The sequence below is a fragment of the Onychomys torridus genome, chromosome 9 (genome assembly GCF_903995425.1).
Source record: "Onychomys torridus chromosome 9, mOncTor1.1, whole genome shotgun sequence".
In the NCBI taxonomy this organism is placed as follows: domain Eukaryota; kingdom Metazoa; phylum Chordata; class Mammalia; order Rodentia; family Cricetidae; genus Onychomys; species Onychomys torridus.
In genome coordinates, this window is record NC_050451.1 from 6,532,257 (window position 1) to 6,555,691 (window position 23,435).

At 46.7% G+C, this 23,435-nt stretch overlaps 1 protein-coding gene across 1 annotated transcript in view; it reads right to left on the minus strand.

The window, feature by feature from the left end:
- Wdfy4 (WDFY family member 4) overlaps nucleotides 1-23,435 on the minus strand; it is a 211,328-nt gene that overhangs the window by 187,103 nt on the left and 790 nt on the right. The window contains 9 exon segments of the mRNA XM_036199282.1: nucleotides 2,492-3,069; nucleotides 9,138-9,328; nucleotides 11,234-11,338; nucleotides 13,729-14,181; nucleotides 15,698-15,855; nucleotides 18,425-18,614; nucleotides 20,744-20,933; nucleotides 21,690-21,824; nucleotides 23,007-23,113. Of these exon segments, the coding sequence (XP_036055175.1) occupies nucleotides 2,492-3,069; nucleotides 9,138-9,328; nucleotides 11,234-11,338; nucleotides 13,729-14,181; nucleotides 15,698-15,855; nucleotides 18,425-18,614; nucleotides 20,744-20,933; nucleotides 21,690-21,824; nucleotides 23,007-23,113 (2,107 nt within the window).

Consider the following 23,435-nt stretch of genomic DNA (forward strand, 5'->3'; position numbering starts at 1 on the left):
GTGGAAGGGGAAGGTTGGGGATGGGAAGGTATAAAGATGGGCCAGGGAGATGGAGAGAGAAATGGGGGAGGAGAATCAGCCAAAATTAAAATTAAGTTATATATGAAATTGCCATAAAGAAACATGTTACTTTGTATGCAAGTTCAAAGTAAATTAAAACATTAGTATATACATATTCTCCATCATAGTGGTTTTTAATGTATCTTTCTTGACAAGTGACACCCCAAACTGATTTAGCCATTTAATGGTATGGGAAAACAATTACAAATTTGATTCAGTGGTCAAAAACTGAACATTGTTCTGACAATTAGAAGATGTGCATTCTTTCCAGGTCCATGTGGAGCATTTATGGAAATTTACCACCTTTATGGCCTTGGAGGTAGCAGTGAACAGCAAAGGATAAGCAGGACTGGTCTGTAGCACTGCAAATTCAAAGATATCCAGCACAGATTACATGGAAGGCAGAAAACACAGAGCTATATAGAAATGTAACATCAACTTATTGGATACAGAGGATACAGAGAGATGCATGGGTTTAAAAGAAGACTGTGGTTAATCCTAATGATCCAAGGCAAGAAAAAGATTCCAGAATGAGTCCCAAAGGAGAAAATGATGACAAATCAGAATAAAATAAACAGGTAAGAGAAACAGAAAATGTCAAAAGCAGTTCAAATGACAAATTAAAAACAAGCCTCTGGCCAAATTGCTGCAGGACAGAGCACCAAGGAAATCACAATGCAGGACACTCAGGGTAAGTTGGGGACAACCAAGCAGAAGACAAATGCTAAGAAGACAACAGGGTCCACTGGCACACACCAGAATTCCCAGCTACTCACAAGGCTGAGGCAAGAGGATCTCTTGAGTCCAAAAGTTTGAGGCTAGCCTGGGCAACATAGTAAGATGCATGCCCCCTCCCTTCTTGAAAGAAAGAAAAAGAGCATCCTTTTCCAATAAATTGAAATTTGGGCAAATGAAATGGGGGTGATCTTGAACAATAACTTACCTTGGTAAGTTCAAAATAAATGGGAATTTGGTCTACAGTAAGCATTGTTCTCACAAGAAAACACCAGGCTCACAAAGGCTTAGTGAAAAACCCTAGCATAAAGCCCAGGTCCAGAAGTGTTTTTGATACCACCTCTGCTGGAGAACAGATGACCAGCTCCTGCCTGGAGAGCATACATTGGACAGTAAAAACAGCCAAGAAAAACCAAATGCTCTCCTGAACACATGCAAAGTCCCTTCTAAAGTCAGCAAGTCAGGTGTGACAATCAATGTACTGCCAACAACTTGGTTGGCACAGGGATGCAATATTAGACACGGTTGGGTATATTCAGGATGGTATGGCCACAGACAAGATGTAGGACTAGAAACAGAAAACCCATAAATAGACCAAATTATCCTTGAAACAAAGATGTCTTATGATTGTCTCAGTATGTGGAGACTTAACACCCATCCCTCTTGCCTCTGGAAAATGGGGACCTTCTCCAGACAAACTGTAGTGTGTCCCAGAAAACGTCACCACAGTATTAATGTGATTTTTGTCTTTCTTGCTTGTGTAGAACAAAAGAGGTCATCGACTACCAACGTTATGATCTTAGCCATACACAGAAAGACAAAGTATGTTTTATCTAATTTGTGGGTCCTAGAATTCCTTAAAGACATGTAAAACACAGAAAGGATGCTGGAGGAATGAAGGCAGCCAGGGAGAAAGGCATAGTAGACCGCATCCCTAGGGTGATGAAGGAGACTGGGATGAAGGATGACCTACATGATATGTTTGAAAGAACCACTTTTTGTAGAACCTAATTCTGTGCACAGTGAATTTGCATCACTAAAAATATTTTTGAATAATAAAAATAAGTAAACTATGATATATTTTACACATTGCAAAAGAATTTTAAAGTAGTATTCAGAATGGGTGGGGATGGGTCCTCACATTCCTTGCTTTAGAGGAACTATGTTCTACAGTTTTTGCAAAAGTCTGAGCCTGTGGAGAGGATGGTTTGCTAGGAAAAAATGGAAGTAACACAAAAGACAAGGAAGAGCCCTGTGGTTTGTGAGCCAACAATCTCAAAAGCTCACCCAAGCCCTGGGCAGCACTCTGGGAGGGAAACAAGGACACAGAGGCTCAGGTCACCTCAACACTCAGGAAGACCCCACATAAGCACCCACAACTCCCAGGAGCACAGAGGATCCCAGAGGAGGAAGTCTGTCTCCATGGAGGCCTGCTCTTGCCTTCTAGGCATCCAGAAAAGCCTTTGGCTCTTGTCCAAATCAGCAGATTCCTCCAGCCCTATGCTGACTCAACTCAAATTTGCTATGAGGAGCCTGGAATCCTCTAAGGGATTTACAAGTCTGACAACTCTCTAGCACACCCAGTCTGTAGCATGGCCTGCTTACCCACTGTACCAACAGGGATAGCTGTATAAGAAAGGAATTGGCCCCAGACACACTGGTGACCCACAGCAGAAGTAGTCAGTCCAATGCTAACCTCTCCTCCAGGTCCGGCCACTGCTTGGGGTGGCCTTGGCGGCCACTGGCATCTCCCTTTTGAGCATCCACAGAAGGCTCCTGCCTCGCACTGGCTGGCTCCATCAGGTCCGTGCGGAGGTGGAGGGTGCCACTGGCCATGCTGTCTAGGAAGCTGAGGATCTGCAGGCAGCTCTGCACCCTGGGTGGGAACGGGCAGCTGGAGGAAAAGGCACAGCTCAGCAAATCCATGAAGGGCCTGGTCTTCATGTCTGATGAGGTGAGCTGGTGGGCACCTTCCTCCTCTGGGGCTCCAAAACAGCCCAGCAGACAGAGGTCCTCGGCCAGTTTCTCAAAGAGCCCATTGCTCCTGAAGAAGTGCCCGTTGACCGGGTCCAAGTGCAGGGCAGCGGACACCACACAAAGGGTATGCAACACCAGCTCCAGGGTCTGTCTGGGGGACACAGCACCCCATGTTGGCACCGCAGGCACTTGGAGGGACCCTTCGAGATCGGAAAGCAGGGACAGCAGTCCATTGAAGCCACTGGAGACTCGGAATGCAGCATGGCCCTTGGGGGTCTCCAGGATCCGGAGTAGAGACTGAAAGAAGCAAAGAAAAATCAGAGAAATCCAGCAGACAGGTCAAGGCCACATCCAGGCTCAGCTCTGTGAGTCATGGACACCAGAAACTAGGTAAGCCAAATGGACAGTTCTTAAACACTGATGTCAGGCCTGTTCTTTCTGGTTGTTATTTGAGGTGGTCCATGTGTGCCTTTTCTCAAAGGGTGGGCTTTAAAGGGCAATCTGCCTGCTAGCATCTTTATGTAAATATAGTTCCCTAACAGTGGTTCTCAATCTGTGGGTCACGACTGCTCTGGGTGTCGAATATCAGATATTTGCATTATAGTTCATAGCAGTAGCAAAATTAAAGTTATGAAGTAGCAAGGAAATGATTTTATGCTTGGGGGTCACCACAACATGAGGAACTATATTAAAGGGTTGCAGCATCAGGAAGGTTGAGAGTTTTGACCCTCAGCCCACAGTCCTTACCCCATCCTAAGAACAAACTCTCAGACACACACACACACACACACAACTGCTGGGAGGTTGTCTTGGCTTGCCAACAAACTGGGGCTCCATTTGATAAGGAACCACACCAGACTTGCTCACCCTGAGAGAATTCAGCTGCATTTAATTCTCTATGTGAGGAATGTGACATCTCTCCAATGTGCAGGAGACACACAGTGACATTGTAAAACTTCAGCTTATTATCCTTTATCTCCCTCTCCATTTGAGCAGCAGGGCTCTGCCACATGAGGAGAGAGAGAGAGTAAAGGCAATCTACTCAGCAGCAGGCTGTAAAGACGAGGATTTCCAGAAGGGAGTACAAACCTTCCATGGAACAAGACACATGGCTACCAGACAGTCTAGACCCTGTGTGGGAAATGCAGCTCAAATGGTCAGAGTATACACAAAACCCACCACCCTCCAATTGGCCGAGCTGTCTATAGGAAAATCTACTTCTCTCTAAAATCAAACATTCACAGAGCACTTACAAAATACATTCACTGCCTATAGTATGTGGTGTATAACAGATATTCCATACATGGACGAGAAGGAGAATGAGAAGAAAGAGAGGAGGGGAAAAGAGAGGGAGGGGAGGAGGGAGGGAATGAAGTAGGTATGGACAAGTTTACAGAAATACTTAAAGCCTACAGTCCTGGCATTGACCTCAAAGACAATCCAGGAAGCACTGGAGCTCATCTGAGACCGGATGCCATCTCCATCATGTTTTTGGATAGCAGCTGGCCTTTGTGTAGTAGACTATGGAGAGAGGTTTGAGGTACTTTCTTCTTTTAGAAAGTTAATGCTGTACTGAATCAAGAAAAGGAATACAGTTCAGAATCAATGCTGGGATGCTTGGGATATGGTTCAAAGGTCAAAAATGAAAGAGACTCTCACTTTGGGCTAAGAGCCACCACTTAATGACATGACTTAGGATGATGACCCAAAGCTTGACAGATGGAAGTCAATAGGCAGGGAAACCTGGGCCCTCGAAAACAAAGACCCAGACTAGTCCTTCAAGACAAACACGTTTGTGGTCACAGCAAGGTTCCTCCAATAGGGCAGTGCTTAGTAAATATGAAAGCTCATGGTACACATTGGGCAAGGCCCTTGTCTGTATAGACAGGGTCACAGCTACCTGCCATTATTTCTGGAAATCCTATTTGGCATGAGCGGCCAACTAGCTCCCAACTAAGAAGCATTTCTTCAGCTAAACAGGGAACTCACTCTAACCACTGTGAAGTGGGTAATAGTTTAAGCCTCTTCCTTCTAAATGAAACTCCACACAGCAGTCTGAACATGGAAATCAGTCTGTAAAAATCTCCTTATCTGAGACTGGCCTTGTGCCTGGTCATGGGATGGGATATGTGCCATGAAAACATAAGTCTGTCACCAAGACATGAATTTAGAAAGCCTTATAAACTCTGACATAGAACAGTCTACATTTCCATGAGAGCTTCTAGAGGTTGGCCTCGAGCGAAAGGAATGAAGAAAGCCCTTTAATTTGTCACATGACACAGGCCAAAGCCAATGCAAAGAGGGAGAATGATTAAATAGAAAGATTTCATAGATTGTAGTTAATTGTCTGAGCACTGGACCCTGGCCCCAGAGGAAGCAAATTCCAGTAGTCCAACTTTATGCCAGACATGGCCAAGACGAGATCCATCTATCCTTCCAAGAGTGGTGAGAACAGATATTTGAAAGCAGAATCAATCCAACAATAATCTTTCCCCAGGATCTGTGTCTCTCAGCGGGTGTCACCTAGATGGCTACTTTCTTTCCTCTGGTTGGGAGGGAGAGGAGAAATGGCTGCCCTTAATTGTTGCTTTGTTCGATTTATTAAATTCCAGGTCATTATCTAAAATGGGGGTAATCTCATTAGAATGTAGACTGCTCTATTATTTCTTGGGATGGGGTTAATTTCATATTTGCAGAGTCATAAAGTAAAGAGTCCAAAATCCAATTACAAAGGCTTAATTTCATAGCAACTAAAGAGAAACATTTCTATCATAAAGGCAAATAAATATTTCGGGACTTCGGGCAATGATTTGTCAGGAGCTGGGGGCCTAGGCGGAGGGACCTCCATTACTGTCGTTCAACTTTGCATGATAATGCATCACATAGGGTTCCAAGTCTGCAGAAAGGAATAAATTGAATCAACAGAAGTCAAAGTAATCAGGGTAGGGTTGACACATTTCAAGAAAGGTCAGCCTTAAGCACATTTTCTCATTCTTAACTCAGTTACCATGTCATCGGCTCTGAGTTAGTATTCCTCCAGCCCAAATCTATAAAATGGATGTCTGCTGCATGGCGCTAACTGTGTTAGGACTAACAGGATTTATTTCACATCCTATTATTTGTTATTCCTCATAATTTTCCATGTGTCATGCTGGAAGACTGGTGAGGTAATGTGATTAAGCTCTGAGTTGAACAGCTAAATGTATATTAGCAAATCAATCTGAATTTGTGTATAACCCAATCACAGTCCCCCTGGCCACAGGGAGGAAATTCATTTGCTTATATTATCCTTTAACTCTGTTATCCTTTGCCAAAATCGGTGGTGTAGTCACACAGCTTTGGTGTTGGTACACAAGTGCCATTGGATTCTGAAAGCATCTGCCTGATGTGGCCTTCTCCATATGTGGGATGTGACTGCCCTCCAGAGATGGCAGCCTCACTGGGAAGAACACTGGCTGCCTCCTTGCCTTGGGTCCCAACACTCCAAGATGAGTCCCGCTCATCCTCTGTCTGATCCTCTCTGGAAACCCTATCCCCTGGGCACAGCCAGCCTTCAGCTTCTGAAATGGCAATCCAGCCAGAGAAAGCTCATTTCATATAGATGTTTGTGAAGTTGCAAAGGGTTCTTGGATGATTTAAAAACAATCATAGATCCCACATCAGATTCCAGGGAACTTTCGCTAGCTACTACTCATGTACTCAGAGTCTGGACTAGGCTCCTGGGAGCCAGCCCTCTCTCCACCCTCTCTACTGCAGTGTGTAGCAGCCCCAGTCCATCGAGGATGACGGCAGCTCCTGAGGCCTCCTAACTACCCAGCAGAGCCTTGGAATGAGGAGGAGGTGGGAGGAGAGCCTGTGGGCTCTGACTTTGTTAAATAAGCTCACAGAGGGCTCATTCCTTATGAACTCTCTTGATGCTGTGATTCTGAAATTATATTGAATCTGTAAAACACCATAATGGTTTTGCATTGCTAATTCTAGAAGTTCCGTCCTATTATCCAGGGGCTAGCACTCCAATAAGATGCCTCTGGGCTGCAGAGTAAATGAGATGAACTCTCTGTGAGCAAGACAGAGTACTCTTCTCCACATCGGATGAAAGCTCCTGTCTGTTTCCCAGCACAGAGCGGAGCTCTCATCTCTCTGGGTCTGTTTGGATTTCACTCTGAACATTTCAGAGATAATTTTTCACCCAATGGAAAACCAAAGTCCTGGCTGCGGTCCTACCTTCGCAGTTCCTATCAGAACACACAAACCCAGCCAATGAAAGCTGGACAACAGGGAGCGGTTGCTCCATGCTCTGTTGCTGGGCTTACCATCTGAGTGACAGTAGTCTTTGAAGCCCTCTAGATGTCTCCGCTTGAAACGGGAGGAAACCAGCCCATACCAACCTCAGGTCTTTCTCAGCAATACATTTCAATGAAGCTTTTGCCCTTCTCTGCTGCTAGCTACTGGATCCCAGTGCCTCCCTGCTTCCGGGCAAGCCCTCTACCCCAGAGCTTCATCCCAGCCCTCATTACATTTTTTGTCTTAGCTCACATCATTATGGCATTCATGTGTCTTTCAAAAGACATTTATCTTTCCTTTTTTGTTGTTTATTAGTAACCCTTTTCACTTACTATCTTCCCTGCAATTAAATAATGATGAGTTCTTATCATCCATGAAATTCATAATTGTGATCATGATGTTGTTCTCCCTTGAGCTTCTTGGGATGCCTTAAGCACCTAGTACTTCAGGGTATGCCATGTAATAACAGGAATGACCCCCTCAATGCCTGGCGTGGACTCTGCAGAGAACTAGACACCAAGACCCAAACACCACACTCCTCTCATTGAAAAGGACAGCAGAGAGAGGACCATAGCTGCCCCGGTGAGGTTTCAATGTCAGGGCAATTTTGTATTTTTCTTAAAGTTCCTCAGTCACCAATTACAACAAGTTCGGGGAACAAGAATGTGTTTCTTTTGGGTCACGTCACACAGAGAGGCAACAAGTTCTGCTGAAATCTCTGGGGAGTATGTACATTTATGTCCTTCCCTCAAACACATCAAACAAAGAGAATTTTAAAAATTACCAGTTGATCGCTCAGCCATTAAAGGCTCAAGCTCACAACTGAAAAGACAAAAAACTAAATAAATAAAATTTAAAAATAAGAGGTTGATTTTTATTTTGTTTTGTTTTGTTTTGTTTTGTTTTAGAAACACAGTGTATTTATAGCTTTGGCTTGCCTGGACCTCTCTGTATAGATCAGACCAGCCTTGAATTCATAGAGGTTTATCTGCCTTTGCACCCAAGTGCTGGGATTAAAGGAATGCACCACCACACCAGCCCCAAAAGAGAATTTTTAAAAGGCATAGACCACAAAAGAATAAATGAAAAAACAGCAAAAAAATAATAAAAGGATGTTAAATCAATATAGTATGTATTTCTTGAACTACTTTAAGACAATTGATAATCATTGGCCATATTACAAAAATAAATGCTTCTTTCTGCTAGACATATGTAATAACCCAGACTTGCATGTCCATTTGGGTCCCTGCCCCTACACCTTGACTCTCTTGAGCGTCTTTTCCAGCTCACACACTCTCCTCTGTGACCCCCAAGTATCTACCCAGAGTACGCACCACCTTCCCTAAGGTGTGACCAGCACTCGTGTATTATGAGCACTGTTCCTTAAACTCCCAAATAGCACAGGTTACGTCTCATTCTAATGTGTGTCCCAAACACTCTCGCCAGACCTGATCACTGGTAAATGGGGTCAGCAGAGCATTTATCAGGCCACCACTGATTCACACCCTACTTTCATGATATAATAGTGGTGCTAGGAAGTTGCTGCCTGATCAAGGACTACATTTCCCATCACCCCTTGCAGCTAATGGAGTCCTGCTCAAAAGTCTGTCCAAAGAAAACTGGAAAGAAGCTAGAGTGTGCTAATTCCAGCTAGAATGAGTATGTCTTATGCCATTCCCTCTAGCCTGTCTTCCCTTATCTTGCAGCTGAGTTAAGTGCCCCAGTGACAGCTGTTCCTGAACTGCAATCCCAAGTATTCATTTTTCATAAAAACAAATTTAAGGCCTGATTTGGGGGTGCACACCTGGAATCCCAGCACTTGGGAGGTGGAGGCAGAAGAATCAGAAGCTCAAGGTAATCCTTGGCTACATAATGAGTCTGATGCCCGCCTGAGCTACATGAGACCTTGTCTCAAGAAATTTTTGTGTCAGGTAGCTATGTGCATTAGACTTATTTATTATAGTAGCTCAAACTGCCTGGCACGACTATCTGCCTCCCCAACACAATGAAGCAATGCACACAGGTGAATCACTTGGTGCAGAGACACGAGAAAGCCAATTACAAAGGAGGACTTGACTCACCTTGAGAAGATCCAGCTTCAGCTGCAGCTCACCCTGGGTGGATGAACACAAGGCACCTACAATGATGCTCATGTACTCCTCTGCATTGATGACTGACAGCTGTTCCAAGATGCTGAGCGAGGCCCCTCGGTAGCACGCATCGTCCAGGAAGATCTTGATGAAGGGCACCATGCCATGATCTTTCAGGACAACTGGGAACAAGACAGACAGGACAAAGGTGGACCTTGGCACTGCAATTCCATCATGGGGAAGGCTTCTTCTTTCAACTTCCCAAGTCCATTATACGCCATTCTCTCTTTGTCCCTCTGATAAATACTTTCATGTTTTATAATCCACATCCATAATGGACTAATGGGAAAGAGAAACTTTGGAGCTGAGAATTAAGAAGAAACACCATACTCTTCACCAATGAGGATTCTATTTGGAGGGGGTAGTAATTATTTTGTCAACACCTTCCCATAGGAGGAAGATGAAGATAGAAGGGGAAAGTAATATAACCCTTGAGGGTGGTCCACTCTCCATCTATTTACCTAATCTAGGACCTACACCAACTCTTTATCCTTTCTGCCAAGATTCTTTTTTCAGTGTTTTTACTTATTCTTTGAAAATGAAATCTAAGTGTGGTATGTTTTTCTTTCCAGGTTTACATGCAATCTCAAGCTTTTCTTGCCCAGGACTGGCATTCAAATTCATTCTCATGGGATAAAGACTCAGCATTGACTTGATCAAAGAGCTTAATGAGGATTTGAATGCTTCAGGTCAGGACATTCAAATCACAGCCACAATCCCTTTAAGTGGAAATCATGCTGGGAGGCCTTTTAAACCCAGATTCCCCCAGACGGACCTGATCTACTACCAAGCAAATGTCTGAGAGTCCCCCTAGAAATGTGATTCTGCTTCTGGGCCACCACATCTCCCCTGTTAGAATGAAATAGCAGGCACTTGTATTCAATGTGGTCACTCTGTGAGGGCTCCAGTGGCCCTGGTGTCTAAATCACCAAGCCTGTTGACAGGAATCAGTACAGCTGCTTCATGCCATGTACTGATATAAAAAAAGGAACCTTTTTTAAAAGAAAAACTTTAAAAACTTAAACAAAACAACCAAAACAAAAACAGAGACAAATAGAATTGGTGAATTTATCCTTGACCAGGGGAACATACGTGTGTGTGTGTGTGTGTGTGTGTGTGTGTGTGTGTGTGTGGTGTGTGTGTGTATTGTTTGTTTGATTGTTTGTTTTTTCAAGATAGAGTTTCTCTATGTAGCCTTGGTGCTGTGGGATAATCTTTTTGCACAGTCTGAAGATGTGTCTTTGCCAAGGAGCCTTTTCATTGGTTTAATAAAAAAAACTCTATGACCAATAGCTAGGCAGGAGAGGACAGGCAGGATTTCTGAGGAGAGAGAGAGGAGGAGGAGATGAATCCAGATGCAGAAAAATACCAGTGAGACATGGAATAAGTCAGGCACACAGGATGGAAGAGAGGGAAAAAGCCACATGGCAGAAGATACAAGTTCTAAGAGCTAGTTGGGAACGAGCCTAAGCTAAGACCAAGCTTTCATATCTAATAAGAAGTCTCTGTGGCATTATTGGGGAACTGGTGGGCCAACAAAAAAGATTTATTACACCTTGGCTGTCCTAAAACTCATTCTGTAGACCAGCTGGCCTTGAACTCACAGGGATCCACCTGCCTCTGAATCCTAAGTGCTGGGATTAAAGCCGTGCACCACCACCACCCATCTCAAATTATATTTCTTTAAAAGATTAATTTGCTCAGTTTTTTACACTGTGGTTTATTTTTTAAAAAAGCATCTCTATTCAATAAAGTAGGGTACCAATACATTTTACTTAAAAAGAGGTGAAATGTTTTTTTATGGCCACATTAATCTAGAAAATGCTACATTAAGCATCTTTGCTCATCATCTTCATTATAAAATATTAAGAAGTGTCAGCCATGGTGTGTATTTTACAGATGGTATCAACCAGCACATGGACATTGGCCATCACATTGGTACTGACTATTCCTTGAATATTGCCTTTGAGCACTCATAGTGTGTATTTAGTTGAAGATTGACAGGGTAAGGTTAGTACTATCATTACCTGCATTGCGGACAGAGCCTTGCAGAAGTCTGACCACAATGTTGAGCATCACGCAGGTGAGTTCCCGCTCTGGATCCTGCACACCAGGACTGGGCTCTTTGTTTCCTGCCACATTTGAAAATAAATAAATATTACTGTCTTCACAGTGTAGTCCACAATCCCTCCCTCCTTTGGTGTCCTGCCTTTCTTAAGAGGTGTTAATGCAAGGCTTCCATTAGAAGGGAGCATACAGCCCAACCCTGAAGATCCAGCCCTGAAAACCCTAACCCCAATGATTCTCCATCTTGAGCACATCAGAAATGTGGAAATATAAAGGTCTGTGCTGAGCCCCGTCCTCAAAGATGGTGGGTCAGGAGATCTTGGATGAGATCAGGTACTTCTTGTTTCTAACAGGTTCCCAGGTGAGGCCGATGGGGCTGTTGGGGATCAAGCATTGCCTTCCATGATAAATCAAGCCCTGCCACCCTGATCTCCCCTTACAGCCTGCCACTCGTGTCTAGCAGGGGTGGCTGCCAGCTCCCTGGCTAAGCTAAGAAGCAGCTCAGGGAGTCTGAAACACAGATGAAACAGACCCAAACCAGTCTCTTCATCCACCGCTCATTCCCACTGCTGGGAAGTTACCAAAACAAACTGGAAGTTTACCTCCTACTTGGGGAATTAAAAATAAGTAAATGAGTGAAAACAAGAGGGATTTATTTACCAGAGACAGAGTGAGTAAGAATCAATAGGTCACATTTAAAAATACAAAGTAAGACTGGAAACATTAGCTCACAGAAACATTAGCATACAGGGTTGGGCTGTATGCTCCTCTGGGAACGGTCGTAAGTCTGGGATCAGATCGAAGAGTGGATCTGATGTTAAGCTGCTGAGAGGCATCATCTATCCAGGGTGCTACAGGATCACTGAAGGGTACTGTGCAAGCCTTCCCTGTAAGCACCAAGGAAAGCAAGGGATCTGATAACTTCATGCAGGGGGGACTGAAGACAAGAAGTTAGCTGTGGCTGGGATGTTTCCCCCAAAGCCCTGTGCGGGAATTAGTTTCTAACTCACACATTAATGGTATTTGGAGGTACATCCTTTGGGAAAGTAATTAGTGTTGGATGGAATCATGAAGATGGGGTGTATAAGCTGGAAGGATTGCTCTATCTCATTGTGCAATGCTCTTTAGTGAGTTATAATAAAGCAACAAATCCTTCTCCACATGCTGGCACCATGATACTAGACTTCCCAACCTCCAGAACTATACACCCAATAAACTTCTATTTGGGAAGATAGCTCAGTGGTAGAGCATTGGATTGCAAGTAAACTTCTATTCTTTATACATTTCCCAGTCTATGACATTTTGTTACAGTAACAGAAAAAGACCAAAACTACAAAGCAAGAGAAAGAAGTATACAACCACTCACTTCCCAGACTTGGTCTCACAAAAATATTCTGGAAGCACATAAGTCCTGGTCCTATTTGCAAGCATTCTAGGGAGGACACAGGTTGATCCTGAACTCTTGATGGTGCCTAGGCTCCTTGTAAAGTATCTATCTCAGTCTCCTACATAGCAAATGGTAAAACGATAGTATTTCCTGTATACTTTTTACATGCCACATACAACAGTGAGTCCTTTCCCTTCCTCTCTTGTGAGGCCTGTGAGAGAGCTGTTGTCTTTTACAGAGAGATGACGTCACAGGGTAAGATCACCCTGCTATCCCACAGCCATGCTTCCAGCCGATGCCGACCTGCCCCCACGTTCACGCTGTCTCCCTCAGCCTCCTCCCTCCCAAGAAGCAGGAAACAGGCTGAGTAGCAATGTTGACTAAAGTCAAAGAGCAGCCCCCAGGCCTGTCCAGACAGTGCCACAAAGGAAGGAAGGGAAAGGTGACGGGAGGTAAGATTCCTGTGTCCTGCTGTCCCTTCTCCAGGCTGGTTTCCCAGGGCACAGGGAGTGACAGATTTGAGCAAATCAAGAGGAACAGGGAAAGGAGTCTTTGTACCCAGCTCCTATTTGAAAATGGCTGGAGGTGAGGATTGCAAAGACCTGTGTAAAGTGTCTCCAGGGCAGGGCGTGCATGAGGCAGGTCTGAGGGACCTGCTAGGTCATCTGAACTCCGGAACCCCACTCTCAGTGGGAGACCACAAGGCCACACCCCAGCAGACCCCAGAAGGGCTCCCAAAGCCTAGGCCTCTCAGGACTCCAGTCCCCCTTGGCTTTATTGAAGGATCAGACTCCTTGGCAGTTTTCACCCACATGCCGAGCAAGGAGCAACTGTGAATTCCCTGACTCAGTTTCCGGAGTTCACTTAAAGTGGTGTCCATCCCTCTCAGCTCTGGGAGGGGGTGGGGGAGACTTGGAGACTACCTGTTCTGTGTGAAGCTGTAGGTGCCAGAGCGCCTTTCTCTATCCACCACAATGGGATGTACATACTCATATTCTCTGTCACACTGTAGGGTGGGCTGATCGGCAGACCCAGCCTGGCTAACATGACATCAGCGCATTTGCCCACCTGACTTCCTCATGATCTTGGCCTGTTTCCGGAGCTGGGCTAGCAGCAGGCCTAGTAGTCCTGAATCCCGGAAGATGTCTGTGAAAAGCCGGTCACTGGCCGTGATCCTGAGGATGCTCTGCAAGGCCACAAGGGTGCAAGACAGCTCAGGGCTCTCCTTGATCAGACGCTGCACTTTAGCCAGGATCTCATGGGGCACGTAGAGAAGCTTGAACACCAGAGTCTCCAACAGCTGGAAAAAGTGCTCCTGCACTGGAGTTGGCTTCAGGGGCATGATCTCTACAAACTGTGAGATGGGTTGCAGGGTCCACTCCAGCAGGAAAAAATTCCGAGGGTTCCAGGCCCACATGGTCTTGATGGCCAAAAGCACTTTGGTGCAAAGGACCGGGTCACTGGCTCTGTGGAAAACATTCTGCAGGACCTGGAAGGCCTGCAGATTCTTAACAGTCACCCCTGGAGATGAAAAAGACAACAGTTCTCAAGTTAGCTCCCTGCCTGTCTAGAAATGCATGCTTGAATCCTCAGGACACAGTATTTGAAGTTTCTCTTTTTCAGTTCCAATGAGTACATGTCTTGGAAATCTACAAACTCCAGCCTGTGTTGAGAAAAGGGCCACATCAGCACTTCAGAGATAGCTTAGCTAACTGAGTGCTCCATCTATGGCCGCTCTGAACCAACAGGTGCCTGCGCTGGTCAGACACACAGGGTCCCCAAGGGGCAGCATGAAAAGAAAGGAGACAAAGTCTCATTAACTACCCTGCCTTCGGCTGCACATCTAGGTACAGTATTTGGGATCTATTGAGGTAGATAAAATATGTGATCAGAAGTAATTCAACCAGTTTCTTCTTAGAGCAAATCAAAGGTAGATGATTGGTCCACATTATATTTCACTGAACAAATCTGGGCCCAGAGATTTGGTTTCAATCGACCAGAATTCAATGACGCTGGAGATGGCCACGCAGGGTCAGGTTTGCTTCTAGACAAATGAGATGTACCTTCCTTACTCATGTGGCCCTTTCTCCCACCCACTCTCTCTCCCTCAAGGACACCTGGTCCAAAGCCCCTTTCTGCCTTGGATTTGCTGGAACTCAGGGGCTCTCCCCTACCAGCCATTCTGACCGTTTGTCTGCTTAGCCCTACCCAATGCCCTTTCCTTGCTGGTACCTGCAATGTTACCGGCTCTTGCCTCTCCTCACAGCTTGTAACTTTCCACCCCGGCTTGCATCTCCAGACCCACCAGCTGTTCCGGGCCACTGTTTCTTTCCCTGCCAGTACTCTGTTCCATTACACTCTTCCCTTTCCTTTTATCCTAGACAACTCACAATTTAGCCTTCCAAATTCCCTCACCAGCACCTCTGTGCAGGCTTTCCTGACAGACCCACTAGAGGTCAGGCATGGCATGTGCCAGTGTCTTCCATCCAGCAGCCTGTGCTTTGATGTGTGCATGGCAGACTCAGCAGAGGGATTTTAGAGCTGACACTAGTTGTTCACACCAGCACCCAGTAGGGGGCAGAGCACCTGCTGCTCAGAAAGCATCAGTGTGCTCACTGGCTTCATCAACTCACATTCAGCATCCTGGGAAGAAAAGCCACCGCCTCTGAGCCTGGGTGGCTGACTCAGGGTCATCAGTCTCCACTATACAAGCAAACGGTACCGGGTAATCACCCGTGGATAGGAGTGGAATCCAGAGACTGCCACTGTTACTTGGTGGGGACTTTGCCTCTGTTAAGCATTATTTTCTCCACTTGCCACACAAAATGAACTTCTTTGTATGAAGCTGAAATTGTACAGCTGGAAAGTAGATTAAGGGGATATTAATATCCATAGGTCTGGGTCATGGCTCTGAAGGTCACAGACACATCAGACCATGCAGCATCATTGACAGATGCAAATGAATCAGAGACATGCAGAGCCTTCTCAGGACACCATACTGACTCTCTAGTTATTTGAAGACACAAGGAGGACCCACCAGAAGCCTCGTGATGGAACTTGAAGCCTTCAAGCTGAGGATAAGTGACACTGTCAAACACCTTCAGTTCTGACCTCCCACAGGTGGTCAGCCACATCACCAGCTCCACAAGCTCCTCCAGATTGGGTTCCTCTTCACCCTGGGTCAGCCCATCATACCTGCAGGACAAACAGGGTCAGCTCCTGGGACTTCCTGGATGGAGCAGCCACATTTGCATACAGTGCTCCTCTGAAAGACCAGCAGGTCTCTAGCCAGAGAGAATTCAGCACCAAAGGCAAGGAAAGTGCCCTGGATAAACACCACTCCATGTGTAAACTCCACATGCAAACTCTGCCTTCCACCTGGAGAAGCCCAATCAGATTTATTTATGTTCATTTCATGTGTATGAGTGTTTTGCCTGCATCCATGTATGTGCATTGTGTGTGTGCCTACAGGGGCCAGAAGAAGACATTGGAGCCCCTGAAACAGAGTTACTGATGGTTGTAAGCCACCATGTAGGTAGGTGTTTGAAACTGAAACCAGGTCCTCCACAAGAGCAACAAGGGCTCTTAACCACTGAGCCGTCTCTCTGACCATGACACTCCCCTCTTACTAGTGTTTGCTCTCTAAAACGTCACTGCCAATAGTCAGCAGCAGCCTCTGCACATCAGTTGGAACTGAGGGTGTAGGTCAGTTGATAGGGTGTTTGTCTAGCATTCACAGTACCCTGGTTTTGATCCCTAGTGGTGCATAAGACCAGTAGTTGTATGTATGCCTATAATCCCAGAATTCAGACAGGCAGGAGGATCAGAAATTCAAGATCATCCTTGGTAGTATAGATAGCCTGAGTCATCTGAGAATTTATCTAAATAAATTAAATAAACTTTAAAAGCACATGCATTCACACACACACACACACACACACACACACACACACACAAACGCATACATACACACAAACTAAGAATTCTAGAAATAAAAAAAATCATGCTTTAAATTAATTTGTTATCATATGGCTATAAATATTGTATTTTGCTATTAACTATTGTTGTTAGACTCTTACTGTGCCTGGTTTACAAATCCAACTTGATTATCAGTATGTATGTATAGGAGGAAACATGTATGTGTCAGGTTCCATAGCATCCTTTGTTGTGGACATCCACAGGATCTCCTGAGAACATCCTTTCTGTCAGGAAGTAGAGACTGCTATACAGAGGAACCTGCTAGAGATTAACTATAGTACTACTAGTATTTAGAGGAAGGCTGCTTTCCATGGCTGGATTCTCCCAAAAGGCATGAACTTAAGAGGCTCACAAAATAAAGAGCACCTCCAGAATGGAAGACCCAGACAGCATGGGAAAGATGTGGACTTCTGTAATTTCCTCATGCCTAGCCTATGGATGGTTGCTTCCGTGTTTATATGGAGATGGTCAAGCGGTGCCTTGCTCTGCTCATGGGGCAGGGTCCCCAGAGTCTCTGTCCAGCCCTATCCTTTCCAGATCAGGAACACATGAAACATGACTCCTAGGAAGGCAGGAAGGGAAGGTATGAGCTAAGCAGCTGCTTCTTCACATTGGTTTTCCCTTCTGTCTTCTATGAGGAAGCCTAGGAAAAGCTGCCCATCCAGTGAACAGAAGAAACATGTAGAAAATGCCATCCAGGCCACCACAATGGCCACAACCATCTGACCATCAGCCAAACTGCTTACTGTGCTCTATGGTACTGTGCTCTATGGCACACCCAAAGAACCACCTGTTCTTAGCAGTGTTTTGAAGGAGTGTTTCTTTATTTAAAACAAAACAAAACAAAACCTTGTAGAGATGGAGACTACACTGAGGGCCTTCAGCCTCTCCAAATCATCTCCAGTACATTGGAAGCACAGTTCTGTCATGAATTCTGTAGAAGACATTACTAAGGTCCACTCCACTGAGGAGAAACCAAGCAGAGCCCAAAGGAGTATGCACAGCTTTGCCTAAAGCAGCTTCCCCAACTTCGGTGGAAGGGTTCATGCCACAAAGGGATTTCTTTTATTGCCATCTTCTGCTCTTGCTGATACCTAGGCACCCACACCCACACAGTAAGCCAGAGTGGAGAAGTTGGTCCAGCCCCAGATGCAGTGTCTTTCCCACAGCTCATGGGTCTGGGAGAGAAGACCTTCACTTGAGAGTTGATCTCAGAAACAACAAGCAGGAAGCAGGCATAGGAAACTCACTGAAATGCACTCTCAAGCTGGTGCCTCCCCGGACTACCGCAATTGTCCTTCTAACGGATTTGTGATGGTGTGGAGCAGAAGCATCCAAAGGACCACTTTATTGGGTAGTTACCCATCAACTCCTGACAGTGATTGGTGGAGAGCCAGGGGTAGGACATGGTACCCACACAGTTCTCCAAACACTGAGGTAGGGGAAATTGCAACAGACCCCAGAAAGTCTCTGAGAGGCACGTGAGCTCTGAGAGGTGGAGGTCAGGCCAGCAACATGCAGCCGATGTGTGCCATGCAGCCGACTTGCTGAAGTGGTTATTATTGTCACTCACTGATTCCCTAAAGAAGTGGTTCCCACATTGATCTGCATGTTGAGTTACTGCTGCCTAGAGAGGGTGTTTCTAGTCATGCTCTTTGGAGCCTTGAATTTCATAAGACACACTTAGATACTCTGGCTATTTGTCTTCCACCAAAGCAGTAGGATGATTCTGAGCACCACTGCTTGGTCAAGTTTCTCCCTGCTCTCACCAGGCCCAGCCACTTACCGCAACAGTACTTTGAGTAGCAGAGGATAGCCCTCCCCGTTCTCAAACTCCAGGAGCAGCGCAGAGGAGACAGGATAGGAGTCTTTCACGAAGGTCAGGATAAGGCTCACAGCCTCGCTCACCTCGGGCGCAGGGAGAGTGTCGGCCAACTTGGAGAGGTTCTGAACGGAGAGCCGGACACAGTCAGCAGCTGTGGGAGGGAAGCATAGCCCTGCTGAGCCAGGAAGCAACAGGTGCTGCTGCTGTCCCCTGGCCCCACCATCTACCCCCACTTCTACTTGGACAGCAAGACTCGAGTGAGAACAAGTTGAGAGTGTCTTCTGTACCCTCTTGGATTCAAGAAGAGGTTCCCCGCAGGAGGTGCCATCCTGAGAGCAGCTGACACTGGGGTAGGGGTGGAGCAACCTCTTAGCTCCTCCTTCCTAGAATGTAAGAGAGTTCCAGTCCCTAGATAAGAGATGCCATGTAAGACCAGAGCACTGAAGAAGGCCTTAAGAAGCACCATGGGGCCAAGCATAGGGTGCTGAGTGAAAATCAGCTTGGTGAGGAATCCCGGGAAGGGGCAGCAGATGAGTGAGGAGGTAGAAGACAATAGAGGGAATGTTTCAGAAACTCAAGAAAACAGGGCATTCAAGGCGAAGTGTGAGCTGTGCAGAAAGAGGGAGGGAGGGTCTACTCATGAAGAGCCCGTCATTGACTTTGTTGGTCACCTGGAGTGGTGGGAAGTCAGAAGAAGGATGCCCTCAGACTGACATTTGCACGGAGTGGAGATTCTCCTAAGTGGCAGAAAAGTCACAGAAGTGGAACTGAGGGGGATGCAGGATCAGACTTTTAGCTGTAAGGACTCAGAAGAGCCTGACGTGGACCCTTTGACAAGGGAGGACCCAAGAGTAGCTGATGATGTAGTGGTGGCTGGCAGGCCAGCCTCTCTTCCTAAGTATTCTAGCCCTGCAAGCCCATAGAAATCACCCAGGTCTGTGATCGGGCTCCATAGTGCCCAGAGAAGGGAGCTTTCTGAGGCCCTGGCTCAACAGCAGAGGGGCAACAGTCAGAGACCCCTGGACCCCTGCCTGCAGCCTTTCCCTAGCCACTCAGACTCTAGCTAGGGAAGGGTAAAGGAGACCGAAATGTCAACGCATGCCTCAGCTTCAGCTATACACCTAGGCCGAGCTCACAGGAGGCTTTGAACCCCACAGTGCCTCCTCCAGGGACTGGTTTACAACAGTCAGAGACAAGGCTGGTGGGGCTTTCTCAATTCTAACCAGCAGGTGTTCTTTATTATGGAAAGAGGACAGACCACAGAGCACGTATTTGTGAACAAGCAGGCGAAGTCAGCAGCTCAGAAACCCAGCTTCTCCCCAAAGAGCCCATTCTCTGGGATCAGCCCAAGAAAAGGAGTGTTGTGTTCCAAGATGACTGCTGGGCAGAGGGTGTGAGGTGAGCAGAAATGAGTGTGAGCCTGCCTCTACATGTCCTCCTTAGAGCCTCCTTTAGAAGGCTGTCTTCTCTACTCTAGACCAATCACATTGGGATGAGGTCTCTCCCTCTCCTGGGACTTGTGTGCAGCCTCAGAGGTCTTCGTGCCTGTCTAGAGCATTATCTGGGTCCTGCAGTGGTAGTGGATACTAAGCAGGGCCCCTGAGACAGATAACAGAATTGACAGCAACATTTCATCTCTAATAAAACCCGAGATGAATGTGATGCTGAGACCAAAGCACGAGTGCTGCCTAGGCACAGCATATATGCCAGCCCACTGAAAACCGTAGCAATGCAAGGCAATGGACACTAGCCTACTGCCCGTCTTATAGATGAGACACGAACAGGCTATCCCTGTGGTTACAGACCTGAGATCACTCACCACAGCTGGAGTTCATAGGCTAGCTCTGGTCCCAGCCTCCAGCCTTCACCCCAACACGCTCCCTAACACAGGCACTAAGGTGCAGGAACCAGACAACTCCGTGTTAAAAGCAGAATTTGCCAAGATCTACCACTCTTGAGCTCCGTTTCCCAGTGCCAACATCTATCTCCAAGAGGCTAACGATGTAATCACCACACATGCTATGCATGCTCTCTGTGTGGGAGCACATATGTGGCAAATGAGTCCCCCTTTCTCCCTCCCCCAGGGAAGCATCAACAGGAGCAACATACATATCTCCACAAATGGAGCCACATAAGGTAGGGTCATGTATTGGGTAGGTTGTCCATTCAGCTCTTCTTCCCAGAAATCTGCACGGATGCGGAAAGACCCTGGAGCTTTGCTCTGAGTCAAAGGAGCCCCTTGAGAGACCCACAGCCCACACCTGGTCTCCTGGAACCTACTTCGAAGATATTGGATGATGTTAGGGCTCTGAGCCTTGGAGATAGCCCTCAGCACACAGAAGGTAGGCTCTTTCCAGAAGTAGCAGCTGTGTTCCCGCAGACAGGTGGTTGCAATCAGGAGAGACTGAAGCTCGCTTCCTGAAAGGAGTCCCTCCAGACTTGGAGACTCGCTGCAAATGTTTAACAACATCTGGGAGGAACAAAGAGGTCTGGTTAGGATGGGGCGGGCAGGCGCTCCTGTGGTGGCTTGCTCCCTGCTTCTCCCGCCATTGACAGCCAAGCCTCAGCAGTAGGGGCTGAAGAGTACTCATGATCACCCTCTGCCCCAGCCAGGACTGTCCATACCGTCAGCTAGGAGAGAGGCATCCTTTTTCTACTTACAAAGACAACTTCCTGTAAAACAAATACTTCTTGAATGTATCAAGAGGTCACACGGGGTGACTGACCTGGACTGTCTAGGCCTGTGCACCTGTACTCTATGATGCTCACACAGTGGTGAATGACAGCACCTAGTGATTCACTTCTCAGACTCACGTGATGTTTCAAGTGGCATGTGACTGCATTTTTGAAAATTTTGGCTCCTGTTTTGCATCTCCAACTGGAAGAAAAGGTCCAAAGAGATGTGCTTCTGGATGCCAGGGAAGAGGTGGAACTTGAGAATATGGTGGAAGGGGAGCTGGCACAGTGAGGGAAGCCCTCTTCATAGAGAGCGCAGGGGGATGTGGATATTGATATGTGGATTCCCTGACAAGAACAAGGGATAAAATAATCTTATAGCCACCAGATTTTGCGTCGTGGAGACACAGGAGAACAGTGCCTGGAGAGGACAAGGCATCTGGAAACTAAGGCTGAGACAGGCAAAATCCTCCTCCCTCGGGAGCAGCCAAGAGCCTGGCCCGTGGCAAGCAAGCTCAAGGCATGGGGAGGCAGAGTCCTGCTCACTCACCTGCACAAACATCCTCTGCCCTTGAACGTCGCTCTCTAAAAGCTCATCTTTTTCCACAGGAAATGCAAAGAAGAGGTACAGACACTGCAGGAGAAGGGCTGGAAGCCCCGATTCAATCACCCTGCCCAGTGTCTCCTGCAAGGAAAGATCACAGGTCACCCAGAACAGAGGCAGCTCTGGCATGCATGGAGCTCTCACATCTGTGGAGCTGTGGGAAAACCACTTTCCCGCTCCTCAATCCATGTCCTCAGTTGGGAAATGTAGGTGATCATGGGACTGCTTTGTTGAAAGATAATGCCCTCCCTCCATTTAGAGCCCTAGTTGTTCTTGACTTCCCTGTCCTCCTCAAAAGCTCTTAGCTTCCCTTACCACTTCAGGGCTGTCTGTTTCTGTGGATATAAAGTCCCCACTTAGAGTGCAGACAGTGGCCCCCCCAAGGGCAAACCCTGAGTACAAGTCAGGGGACCCCTTGCAGTTAACATCTATGATAAGACTGTGAACCTGTCCCAGACAGCCATGAACTGGTCACCCCAGTTCCACACAAATATCCAAATACCTACCTGGTACTTCATGTTGAGGACTGCTGTGCCCTGCAGGTCCCTTGCCATGGTCCCTACATAAATACTCACTCCTACCACCTCTGTGCATCTCTTGGCCTGTCTTGAAAGGATCTCTGGCTATTTCTGCTAATGGTCACAACTGCCAGGGCTTCTGAGAGGAAACTAGCCACTCATTCACTAACCACTCAAGAGGAAGCCTGAGTCTCCCAATTCTATGACAAGAGGTCACAGCCACAGCCAGCTCAGGGCACAGCACACTCAGGGCACACAGGCCAACAGGTGGACCTCACTCCAGTTGGACCAATTGGGAAGCAACATGGAGCCCAGATGGGGAGGGGGTACTCTAGGGATGATGGACAGGACTTCCACACAGGAAGATGCCTACTTCATGCATCTCTGTAATCCAACTTAGGGTCCTTGAGAAGACTAATTGGCAGCAGGTATGGTACACACCCAGCCTGGCCCTTACAGGTAGGGAGTGGTTGATAAAGTCAGCCAGGAATGGTTTCACACTGACCCTAGAAGAGAGGCGTGACTAGCCCAACTTCTAAAATCAGAAACATAACACAGCAAGTAGAAGACATGAACTAACTCACTGGTGGTTGTACACTGCTTGTCCATTGGGAAAGCGAAAAAGGAGAAGGAATTTGAGTACAATGAATCAGTCTATTGAAGGGGACCCCATGCTAGACCTTCATTCTCTCTGTCCACAGCTAAGGGGCACTTGGGGACACCTGGGCAGAGGCCTGGAACTCACCGAGTCTGTCCCGGTGAGCACATACACTGACTTCAGGAGCAGGTAGCCATCCTGATCTGTGTCACCCTTCCACCGAAGTAACTGCCCAGCTGCAGCCCGAGCTTGCTCTGCAAGATGACAAAAGCTGATTGGTGAGGCACCCTGCCCACCCAGCTTCCAGGGCCTTCTCTTCCCCAAAGATGTGTTTATGTACTGCTGAAGAACACAGGCTTCCTTGTCCAAATACCTCAAGGCCACCTGAGCATATCCCAAACATTATTCTCTTCAAGATTAATAATGGGGGGAAGGGGGTTTTTATTACCCATTATAGTCATCCATGGTTCCCTATTGCCAAATGGGTAATAACTAGCCCCTTCATATTGGACCTCTACAATCCATTCTCTTCACCCCACTTCTTGTATCATCCAGGACCTTATAACACTGAAGACC